The 13,020-nt window shown below is 37.2% G+C and overlaps 1 protein-coding gene across 1 annotated transcript in view; it reads right to left on the bottom strand.

Moving 5' to 3' along the window:
• Positions 1-13,020, bottom strand: part of LY75 (lymphocyte antigen 75) — a 135,945-nt gene that overhangs the window by 11,045 nt on the left and 111,880 nt on the right. Inside the window, exon 35 of the mRNA XM_058694564.1 lies at positions 4,694-4,804. Within this exon, the coding sequence (XP_058550547.1) occupies positions 4,694-4,804 (111 nt within the window). The remainder of the gene's footprint in view (positions 1-4,693; positions 4,805-13,020) is intronic.

Genomic DNA, 13,020 nt, shown 5'->3' with positions numbered 1-13,020 from the left:
AGGGCCAAAAAGTCTAAAATCACAAACCAGGCAGACTGCAGCTCTATTATAAATAAAGAAGCCAACACCTTAATGGAAGAAAAATAATTGTTTCAAGACTGTAAAAAAGACAGTTCACCCTCACAGAAGGAAATCTAACAAAAGAAATGTGTGAAAAATGCAATCTCACTGGTAAAGAAATGAAAATTAAATTAAGCAGCCTTTCAGCCTTCTAGATTAAACAGTGTTGGCCCTGGGTATAACAAAATAGAAACTCATAAGTGGTTAGGTGGAGTAAAAATTAGTACAACCTTCTTGGAAACAATATGGCAAGATGTGTCAAAAGCCCTTAAAAGGGCACATATTTGACCCAGCAATCCTTAATAATCATTGGCTCTATGCTCAAATAGACACAATCATTAATGTTCACCGCATGTTTGTGACACTGAAAGATTGCAAATAATTCAATAGCCAATATTAAAGGATTAATTAAATCAATTATGGCATTTCTATATACTGGATTAATACACAGTTATTAGGAAATATGCATTACATTTTTGCTGCCACAGACATCTTTAATGGAAAATGCAAATTACGGGACAGTTTGCCAAATATCCCTTTTTTTATATATTAAAAAAATAGCTGGGACGCCTGGGTGGCTCAGTAGGTTAAGCACCCAACTTCGGCTCAGGTCATGATCTCACAGTTCGTGAGTTCAAACCCTGCATAGGGCTCTGCACACACAGCACAGAGCTACTTCGGATCCTCCCTCTCTCTCTGCTCCTCCCCCTCTGGTACTCTCTCTCAAAAATAAACATTAAAAGGCACACTGCATTAAAAAAAAAAAAAAAAAAAGTATTAATATAAATTTGCCTGGGGTGAAATGTCTAGGATATTTAACCAAAATGTTAACAATCATTACATTTCCTTATTAGGGTGGTGCAATTTAGGGTGATTTTGCTATATTTTTAAAATATCTGCACATGTATTTTTCTAAGTTTTTTAATAGTGATTGTGCATATTACAAAGAACTTTTAAAAGAAAAATCAGATAACAATACTTTAATCCAAAGTTAGGATTCAGCAAGGCTCTCTGAGTCGTATCTCCATTTTGAAAAACTCTATGATGGTTTTCTTATCATTTCCAGCTGCCTGCCTGTTAAATGTCGCACAGACTTTTAATTTGTTTCACCCTGATACTTGTACTCACTTGTAAAATGTGACCAAAATACCACTCTAGAAAAACTCTCAAGGGAAGTATTTAACTAGGTTATAGTTTTGGCTTAAGTGTTCAGAGAGGAGTTTTTCATCCTTTTCTTTGACCTTGTGGAAGCCAAGGGAACTTTAATGATTCTTAACATTGTAATCTAATTAAATATTGTATAAACTTAAATTACTGTGTCAGGCAAATAAGTCACACTTTCATTTTCTTTAACAAATGACAGGGTAAGTCCCTGGAGAATGCATGTGCTCAAGAAAAATTTTTTTACAGTGCATTACCAGTGACACTACCTGCTGAGATATAATATGGGTCTTCAATTCTTTTTATAGCTAGTGACATATCTCACAAATCACAAAAAAGAAATATTGAAAATATTTATTTTTTCTATTATAATGATAACATAAATTAAAGGTAAATGTTGCAAAATAAGAAAAATGTTAGCCTCTCACAATTATTTACCTAAATGAATAAGGATACCAAAAATGAGAGGTAATATGAAGTAAATTATACAAAACACTGGGAATATTTCTAAAGATAGCTCACTGCAGCACAAAAGGTAACAAGTCACTTGTTTTCTAAACCCCTAATGACAGGTTTTACATATGATTTTGTATAGCTGGCAAGATTTTATAAATCCCAATGTAAATACTGTAGTATTATACCTTATGCTTTTTCTTCTTCATACATAGCAAACACTGAATTTATGTCTACTTACGACTCTTAACCAAAACACTGGTGTAGCCAAAAATAAATACCAGTGTTACTAACTAATTTTAGCTAATTTTCTGATTCATTAATGAACTGGGTATTTCCAGAGTAGAAACAAATATAGAGGATTTTCAAATAAATGGTAAGGTAAAGAGAAATGTATGAGAAACTTTTAAAAATCCAATCAGTAAGACAAACTGAATTTATAGATTTTTAACTGGGGAAAAGAGTTATATTTTTCTTTAGACACAAGATAAATTTTATAAGCAAACTTGAATATAACAATTTAAAATTCCTGGGGCCTCTGGGTGGCTCAGTCCTTAAGCATCCAACTTCAGCTCAAGCCATGATCTCATGGTTTGTGGGTTCGAGCCCCGCATCGGGCTCTGTGCTGACAGCTCAGAGTCTGGAGTCTGCTTCAGATTCCGTGTCTCCTCCTCTCTGTCCCCCTTCCCTGCTTGTGTTCTCTCTCTCTCAAAAATAAATAAGCATTTAAAATTCCTTAGTGGCTGCCCTGCTTGAACAAGTAGAGTTAATGGACTCCAGAACAAGCAATCAAGGTCAAATCACAAAGTTTCTGGCTGTTTCCAATTCTGTTTTGCTTTGCTAAAGAAAAATGGCAAATACAACTCAACTGCAGTTGAGTCGTAGAAAAAGTCAACCAGTAGTAATTTTGCCTGTGTAAAGTAAGCATTTGCTTAATTGCTAAAGATAAGTAGTAAAACTGGACAGTGAATTCTGACATAGTGGTTCATACAGGCTAGTAAGAGTATAATAGGTCTTTTCTAGGCTCTCAGCCTCCCAAATAATGTCTGTTATTGAAATCTACATTAAGTATACCTAATATAAGTAATTTTTTAAAAAGATAGAAAATTGTTATAGGGGAAGCCCCATTTGAAAAAATGCCTATTATTCAATTTTTGAAAAAATATTTATTTTGATAGAGAATGTGTGAGCAGCTGATGGGCAGAGAAAGAGAATCCTAAGCAGGCTCCACGCTGTCAGCACAGGGCCTGCCTGACTTGGGGCTCAAACTCACAAACCATGAGCTCATGACCTGAGCTGAAATCAAGAGTCAGATGCTTAACCGATTGAGCCACCCAGGCAGCCCTCAATTTCTTTAAAATGAAACCATACTGGTAGATTCGAAATGTCTTGTTTTCAAAGAGCCAATGTTCAACACCATTTGGCAGGTATGGGTTTTTCAAAGGGAAACAATATGCATTGAGTACTACATGGCACTTACCAGGATTAAAAACCTCTATGCTTACATTCACTCCTTCTATGATAAGTGAATATGATTTGATATTCTTCCAAAATGTTGTATTGGTCGGTTGTTAGATTTTTTTTTTTTTTAAGGTAAAGGGCATTTCTAAATGCTGGAGTTACTGATGAGTCTAAGATACAATTTAATGAAATGATCAAGAGATTTTAGATCTCATGCAGTAATAAAAAACACCTCTAAAGAATCAAGGACTCTCCTATCACCATCACAGGTATTTCAGTTGAAAAAGTTGCTAGTTCACATCCTAGTTTCAGTTTGAACTTACAAGTATCACAACAGTTAGAGACAACAACAAGGATGCACTTTGGGCCAAACAGCCAAACATATAAAGAACACCCAAGCACACCTTTTTAAAAATACCATTTTTATTTAAAATATTTCACAATGTGAAGTTGTAAATATATTTTCTGGAGAACACTGAATGTATCTGCTAGCAAATAGCCTTTTTCTCTTTTTTCTTTCTCTTTCTTTCCTTTCTTTCTTTTTTCTTTAATTTTTTTTTTTTTTTTTTTTTTTTTTTTTTTTTTTTTTTTTAGAGAGAGAGAGAGAGAAAGAGAGCATGAGCAGGAGAGGGGCAGGGAGAGAATCCCAAGCAGGCTCTGAGCTGTCAGTGCAGAGCCCGAGGTGGGGCTTGATCTCATGAACGATGAGATCATGACCTGAGCTGAAATCAAGAGTCAGACAGTCAACAGACTGAGCTACCCAGGCGCCCTTCTCCTTTTTCTTTAACATACATTTCTTTACCACAGTTTCACCTCATGGTCCCATTTGACTTCTGCCCACACTACATACCTGAAACAGCACTTTCAAGGCAGAATAACAGAGTGTTCTGTTAGACCTTGCTAGACCCTGGTTTAAATCCTGGCTCTGTCACTTACTACCTGTGTGACCTTGAACAAATAAACTGCACTTAGTTTGTCCCGTTGATAAAAGGAGGATAATAAAAAAACTACCTGATAGGTTTGTTACGTTCATTAAAGCCAGGTAAAGTATATGGTGTGCCTAAGCACAGTGCCTGGCACAGAGTATGCACATTAAATGGAGACTTCTGTTGCTAAGTTTCTGGCACAAAGCTTTGGACAGTACTGGCTAACAGCTGTCTCCCAACTCAAAGGTTAAGTATATGCCCAATTCCACTTATGGCTTATGTATTCTACAATAAAAATGGTCCATCTATTACAGGGACCCAGGTAAAAGCGAGATATTACAAAACTGTTTATTTTTGAGAGAGAGCCAGCGAGCGAGCATGCGAGCGAGCATGCAAGCAGGGGAGGAGCAGAGAGAGAGGGAGACACAGAATCTGAAGCAGGCCAGAGACTGAGCTGTCAGCACAGAGCCCGATGTGGGGCTCAAACTCACAGACAACAAGATCATGACCTGAGCCAAAGTTGGAAGCTTAACCGACTGAGCCACCCAGGCGCCCTGACAAAACTATTTTTGCAAGGAATTAGTGAACACTATTTAAAGACTGTGAAAAAAAAAAAAGAATGAACTCCTTACCATGATCAGTACACTGATTTCTGACGTCCTCTATGCTTTCTACTTTGATGGCTTCTTGAAGAAAAATGTAACAACTGTCTTGGAACTGAACCCAGGTAGATGAAGGACAGTCTATATGGGAAAAAAGAAACCCTGTTAAATAACTTGAAAAGAATTCCATGAATTCCTAAAGATAGTAGATACTAAATTTTCAAAGAGAAAAAGAAAGGCAATACCCCTTGTTAATTTAGCAACAAAGCTCTCAGTCTTTGTCAAAAGAAATCAACTACTGTGATGGGAATTTATTTTTCTCCATTCTATATATGGGAGAAGAGAAATGTGCCAATGATTCTCTTCTGATTTGACAGAACAAAGTTACAAGCCTTTAGGGTGTTTAGAAATTCAGACATGTAGATTACAGCATTATTACCAAGGCAACGAACTATCAAGAAAGACAACCAATAGAAATACAAGCTCTTTGTGAAGGTTGTCTTTGCAGTATGTAGTAACAATTTCAAAGTCTCAAGAGTTTATAAGACCTTTCTTAAAAATTATACTTCCAAGAACAGAGAACAAATTGCTAGATTATGAATATTCAGACACGTTTTCATATTGCACAGGAAAACAAGATAGATGTTCTTATGAATGTTTTTAGTTTAACACCTCATCAAAGCAGATTCGTTGAACTTAGTTCTGTGAAACAGAACCATCTCTCTTCCTCCATTGCTGCAAAGGGGAGTGGCACCTCTTTTGTCTCTTGATCTCTTCTTGTTCATTATAAATGTGTACATCTGGGGGCACCTGGGTGGCTCAGTCGGTTAAGCGTCCGACTTCAGCTCAGGTCACGATCTCGCGGTCCGTGAGTTCAAGCCCTGCGTCTGGGCTGATGGCTCAGAGCCTGGAGCCTGCTTCTGATTCTGTGTCTCCCTCTCTCTCTGCCCCTCCCCCGTTCATGCTCTCTGTCTCAAAAATAAATGTTAAAAAAAAAAAAATTTAAATGTATACATCTGTAAACCTTGGCTCTGGAATTTCATTAGTATTAGAAGCAAAAGTAAAAGAGCTTGATTTCACTGGCCAGAATGGGGAAAACAGAGGAGGATTTTACTGAATTCCAGTGAATAAAAGAAGCATAAGGCATTAATCTTCCCTATTTCCTTAAGCCTCTATAGGGAAAATCACTATGATTTTTCCTGGTTTTATTTTTAAGTTTTGTTTGTAATTTTGGTATACACAAGTAAAAGAATCCCTTACTACAAAGATCAGGACTTAACCTCAGACCTATGTTAATTTAAATTCAACAACTTGACTTTACTAAGCTCAGAATATAGCAAAGACCATTAGCTGTCCCCAGTACTTAACCTCAGCGTTTCTTTTCTGGTATATTTATTTTTATTTTGTCTCATTTCATTTCACTTCATTTCATTTCCATTTCATTATTTCATTTCATTTCATTTCCCTCAGTTTCTTATATAGCACAAAATACATGGCCACCAAGCTAACCTGTTTTCCAGTCTTCTAGTAACTTCTGGATAATGAGCTGTGAGCTGAAGTGAAAGGTGCAAAATTGCCTTTAAAAGTACTTTCAAAGTGTGTTCCCTGGATTATACTTCCCCTTTCCCACTGGCTAACGTGTACTCAGCCATCTTTAATCATATGAACAATGGAAACAGCAACAAGACAGAAGGATCCTACATGGAGCCATCATATCACACTTGGATTGTTACGAGACAGAAAACAAACTTCTATCTTGATAAGCCATTGTTAACTCAGGTCACTGTACAGCATCTGGGTCAATATTCTAAATAATACCACAGGTTACTTAAAATTGCCTCCATGATGAGACCTAAATTTTTCCTGGCCTCATACTGCTATATTTAGTAGTTAACTCATTCAAGATGGGGGTGCCTGCCTGGCTGACTCAGTTGGTAGAACACGTGACTCTTGATCTTGGGGTTGTAGGTTCGAGGCCCACGTTCAGTGTAGAGATTACTTAAAAATAAAAAATAAATCATTCAAGATGTACTAGCATAAGGATAGGTGTCTCAAGATACAATTTATTTTATATACAGGTTTTTTCCTTCCTGCTGTTCTGTAAGTACTTGCATGACACCTGTGACTACCTTGGCTTGAACTCTGATAGAAATCTAGAACTTTCTCATTGTGGTGGCTTAAAGGTAGTTGGTAGGGTATTTTAGCAACAGTTACATAATGAAACATCAAGCATAAAAAAAAAATCTGGCTGTAAAACTGTATGTGCAGTATGATCTCAGGAGTTAAAAAGCAAGAAGTCCAGAAAGGTTTAAGAATTGGAGAGGCCAGACACACATCTGTAGGGGAAGCGTTCAGGGAGGACCTGAAAACAGAATGTGTGGTTGAAAGTCTGTAGGTGGAGGAGCAACACCCTGAGATCCTCTTCCTACGAAACAGTACTCAACCATCATACTTTCATTATATACCTTTGCTGCCCTCTTTGAAAGTCGGGTTCTTAGAGGAACTTTTTTAGATTCACATATAAGTGAAATCATATAATACCTCAAGGTATTTTTAATTTCCTCTTTGATTTCTTCATTGACATTGTTTCATACCATGTTGTTTAGCCTCCATATGTTTGTGGGGTTTGAGGATTTTTTACTTTTTTTCCTCTCTTGTATTTGATATCTAGTTTCATACTAGCTATGTTGTTATCAGAAAAGATACTTGGGGTGCGTGAGGGGCTCAGTCAGTTTAGCGACTGACTCTTGATTTTGGCTCAGATCATGATCTCAAGATTCCTGAGATCAAGCCCCACTGTCAGCACGGACCTTGCTTGGATTGATTCTCCTTCCCTCTCTCTGCTCCTCCCCTGCTCACACACATGCTCTCTCTCAAAATAAATAAACATTTAAGAAAAGATGCTTGATATGATCTCAATCTTTAAATTTATTGAGACTTGTTTTGTGGCCTAACATGTGACCTAAAGTGAGAATAGTCCATGTGCATTTGAAAAGAATGTGTATTCTTCCCTTGGGTCTGTGTGTATCTATTAAGTCCACGTGGTTTAATACATTGTTTAAGGCTGCTGTTTCCTTATTGATTTTTTGTCCAGATGATATATTCACTGATATAAGTGGAATGTTAAAGTCCCCTACTATTATTGTATTACTGTCAATTTCTAACTTCATATCTGTTAATATTTGCTTTATATATTTAGGTGCTCATATGTTGGGTGTACAGATATTTGTAACTGTTATATTCTCTTGTTCGATTGATCTCTTTATGATTATGTAATGCCCTTCTTTGTCTCTTGTTAACAGTCTTTCTTTTAAAGTCAGTTTTGTCTAGGGGTGCCTAGGTGGCTCAATCGGTTAAGCATCTGACTCTTGATTTTGGCTCAGGTCATTATCCCAGGGTTGTGGGATTGTGCCCTGCATCAAGCCCCATGTCAGGCTCTGGATCAGCTTGTGACTCTCTCTCCCCCACTCTGCCCCTTTCCCCTGCTTGTGTGCTCTAAGTAAATAAATAAGTAAATATAGTCTGTTTTGTCTAAGTATTGCTACCCAGCTTTCTTTCCATTTCCATGTAATATCTTTTTCCATTTCTTCACTTTCAGTCTATATGTTTCTTTAGGTCTGAAGTGAGTCTTATAGGCAGACTGTAAATGAGTCTTGTTTTGTTTTTGTTGAAGCTCTATGCCCAATGCGGGCTTGAACTCACAACCCCAAGATTAAGAGTCGCATGCTCTACCAACTGAGCCAGCCAGGTACCCTAGGGGTCTTTTTTTTTTTTTTTTTCTTTTTTAATTTATTTAGTCACCCTTTGTCTTCTGACTGGAACATTTAGACTATTTACATTTAAAGTAATTATTGATAGCTATGTATGTACAGCCACTTCGTTAATTGCTTTCTGGTTGCTTTCGTAGTTCTTTCTGTTCCTTCTTCTTTTGCTCCTTCCCTTGTGATATGACTTTCTTTAATGTTATGTTTGGATTCCTTTCTCTTTATTTTTTGTGTATCTGTTATAGGTTTTTGGTTTGTGGTTACCATGAGGTTCATACATAGAGCATCCTATGTATACAGCAGTCTATTTTAAGTTGATGGTTGCTTAAGTTTGAACACATTCTAAAAGCACTACATTTTGCTCTCTCCACATTTTATATCTGACATATTTTACAACTTTTTATTTTGTGCATCCCTTACCTAATTATTGTAGATATAACTGACTTTACTACTTCTGTCTTTTAATCTTCATACTAGCTTTATAAGTGGTTGATCCACTACCCATACTAGACGTTTCCTTTACCAGTGCATTTTTTTCTTTCAAAATCTTCCTTCTATTTATGTTTTTTTTTTCTGCCTAACGGAGTCCCGTTAAGGTTTCTTGTAAGGCCGGTTGAGTGGTGATGACCACATCTCTGCCCCTCCTACCCTTCCCAATGTGGCTTTTTCTTTCCATCTTTATCTGTGGAAGAGCTGCGCTGCTAGCTCTAGTCGTGCTCAAAGAGAGTTGATCCGTAGATCGTTATAGCCGGGCCGGGTCCATGGGCGGAGTTGAGCTCCGGATCCTCCCACTCTGCCATTTTGATCCTCCTCCCTCTTTTTTCCTTGCATTTCTGTGTTACTAACTGGAATCATTTTCCATTTGTTTGAAGAAATCCCTTTGGTGTTTATTTAACTACAAGTCTATTACAAACTCCTTCAGTTTTTGGGTTTTCTGTAAATATCTTTATACTGCCTTCATGGTTAAAGGATATTTTTGCAAATACGGAATTCTAGATTGTCAGCTTATCTTTCATTTAAGATGTCATTTTGTTGTTTTGGCTTCCATCGTTCCTATTGAGAAATCAGCTGATTGTTGCTCTTCCTGGCTTCGTTCAAGATCTTGTCTTTGTTTTTTAGCAGTTTGACGGTGGTATGCTTCATTTTTATTTTATTTATTTTTTAATGCTTATTCATCTTTGAGAGAGGGAGAAGGTGTGAGAAGGGGAAGGGCAGAGAGAGAAGGGGACAGGATTCAAAGTGGACTCCATGCTGACAGCAGCGAGCCAGATGCAGGGTTCAAACTCACAAATCGTGAGATCATGACTGATCCGACCGAGCCACCTAGGATCCCCTCTTTTTTTTTTTTTTTTTTTAATCCTGCTAACATTTCATTTCATTTATAGAATCTATGGCTTATTTTCAATGGTCTCAGAAAGTTCTGGGCCACTATCACTTCAGATAATGCTTTCATTTTCTCTCTCCTCTCTTGCTGGGACTACAATTATGTTTATGTTAGACTTTTCACCATGTCCCATATGTTCCCTTTGCTCTTTTCTATATTTTTAATACTTCTGGCTTTCCATACTATAATCTTGTTCTTTCTGGTGTACTAATCTACTCCTTAGGTTTTAACAAATCTGCTGTTAACACTCATCTATTGAGTTCATAATGTCAATGCTTCTTCAGTTATAGAATTCTAATTTGTTTATACTTTTAAAGATTCTGGGTCTCTGTTAAAATTCTCAATTTTATGATCTATATTCTTAAACTTATTACAGTTATTTTAAAGTCCATTTCTGATTACTCTAATTTCTGGGTTGCCTCTTGGTCTATTTTTGTTTCTTTTCCCTTTTGGCCTGTTTCTTATTCCTTGGTACATGACTGGATGTGTTTTGTTGTTGTTGCTGTTGTTGTTTTTTATTTTTTAAATCAATTACCAGACACTGTGTAGGAAAAAAAGCAGAGGCTCTAGATGATGTTATTCTCCTCTATAAAGGACTCTAGTGGGAAGCTTGGGTATTGACATTTTAAAAAGAAGGAAATAACTTGAGCTACAACTCACAGGATAAAGGAGTTTGCCATATACAAAAAGAAAAAGAGAAAGAAATTCGAAAATAAAGGGAATTTCATAAAAAGCACCCAGTAAAGGAGTGAAATATTTGTTGTATTAGTGAAGTAGGCAGGTCTCTCCCTCCTACCAGATAATATTTCATGTATTAAGACATGAGAGACAAAACAGTCATTTCCAGAATGAAACTCAAATAGAAAGTCACAAGGGCAGGTACTATCAAATGCAAATTTTAACTTTCTTTTCCCTTTTTTTTCCTTCTCCTACTTTCTTCTGATTCCTTTTGCTGCCCTTTCTTTCTCCTTATGAAATTAAAAAAAAAACAAAAAAAACAACAAAAAAAAAAACAACCTTAAATGGAAACAGACTCCATTACCCTATTTGATGACACCTGAGAGATCTTTACCTATCACTGGAAGTTCTTGGATCACAGGTTGAAAAATGCTGTTGTATTATTTCTAGTCAAAGCTACACATAGTATTTTCTACTGATAATAAATAACTCAAGAATATAAAAATAGTTTTTGCAATACTGTTTATATGGAATAAAGGAACTCTATTAAGTACACAAAAATATAATCAACACCCAGTAATGTAAGTTTACAAATTACTTCTTTGTACACTTGTAGTTCTTATGCTTTATAAATGCTAATTCTGCTCTCCACATCATCTATTGATTAAAGTATACTCTCATTTCGGAGGCAGCTCATGTGTGAATTCTCTGTGAAGTGACCAACCCTCATCTTCCTGTATGTAGCCTCTTTCTCCTCCGAACTTCTACAAGACTTTGCACTACACTACATATGAGAGGCCTTTTTGGTTTCAAGAACGAAAGACTTGTTCAGGTTACCCCAAATGATAGACATGATAAGGATACAAGGGATAATAAGAAATCTGAAGATTCTATCTCAGCAAATAGGCTTCATAGGGTTCTTATACCAGGAACTCCCTTGAGCTGCTACCCAGCCTAGAATAGTCATCCTTCATCCCTCTTTTGATTAGTTGAGGTTAGGGCAGTAAGGATAAAATGGCACAAAACATGGGGACCTATGCATAAGAACCACAGATAGCCATTCTTCTTGGAAAAGGGGCTGTTACCTTTTGATGACCGACACTCATTCATATAGCACTGATCAAATCCTACTTTGTATGATAGTTATCTGATATTTACCCTGTTTTCCCAATTGGACTGTTAACTGCATGACAACAGAGACCATTTCTTTATTTTTTCCCAAAGTTTATTTCTTTAGAGAGAGAGTATAAGTGGGGAAGGGGCAGAGAGAGAGAATTTCAAGCAGGCTCCACACCACCAAGTGCTGAGCTGTCAGCACAGTCTGACGTGGGGCTCGAAATCACAAACCTCCAGATCATGACCTGAGCCGAAGTCACTTAATTGACTGAACCACCCAGGGGGCCCAACAGAGATCACTTCTTAAATCTAACTGTACCCTTAATAATAACTATCATAGTGTCTTGTACGTAACACAAGATAGCATGCAAGGAACTAGGACGTTGCAGGGTTCTGATTAAGCACATTAAGCTGTGGAGAAGTCTGGTTCTGACTGCATGACCTTGGATATGTTACTTAACCTTACCGTGCCCCAGTTTCCTTTTTTGTAAAATCGGGGATGATAACAGTACCTACTCTCAGGAGGTTATTGTGGGAAAGTTGTTCAAGGTGCTAGGGATTCCACAGTGAACAAAAAGGAGAAAAAATCCTTCCATTCTGGTAGTTGAGGCAGATACATAAAGGCAAGATATGTTAGATGATGTTTTATACTTAGAGGATACATTAGTAATCTATTTTTATGTAATAAATCAATAGCTTAAAATGGCAAAGAAAACACAAAACACCTTTATTATCTCACACAGTTTCTCTGGGTCAGGAATTTGGAAGCAGCTACCTAGCTGGGTGATTCTGGCTTGGAGTTTGTCATGAAGATGCGGTCAAGCTATTGGCCAGGGCTGCATTGATCTGAAAACTGAACTGAGGCTGGAAGATACGCCTCCAAGAAGCCTCCTTTATATGGATGGTGGGTTGATGCTCATTGTGGGGAAGAGGCCTCAGGGTGGCTTGAGGCTCCTTATGACATGGCAGATAGTTTCTCTCAGAGCAAATGATTCAAATGAGAACAAGGGAGAAGTACAATAACTTTTATAATTCAGCCTTGAGAGTCACACTCTTACTTCTGCAATATCCTATTGGTTACACAGGTCAGCCCTATTTGGTGCTGGGGTGAGCTACACAAAACTATGAATACCAGGAGGAAAGAATCATTGGGGCCATCTTGGAAGGTAGATAGTGATAAGCATGGAGGAGCAAAGCTAAACCAGAGAAGTAAGATCCTGAATGTAGGTCAGGGGTTAGAAATTTTAGAAAGGAGTCTAAGAAAGATCTCATTATAAAGGTGACGTATGAAAAGTCTGCATGAGCTGAAGGAAAAAAAGCCATGTGGAAATCTAGGTCAGACAGGGAATAGCAAACATGGGCCCCTGAGATGGGAATGAGTATAGTAATGATAATGATAACTGGAGCAACTCAAA

The sequence above is a fragment of the Neofelis nebulosa genome, chromosome 2 (assembly GCF_028018385.1).
Source record: "Neofelis nebulosa isolate mNeoNeb1 chromosome 2, mNeoNeb1.pri, whole genome shotgun sequence".
Lineage (NCBI taxonomy): Eukaryota > Metazoa > Chordata > Mammalia > Carnivora > Felidae > Neofelis > Neofelis nebulosa.
This window is presented reverse-complemented; position numbering and strand designations above follow the sequence as displayed.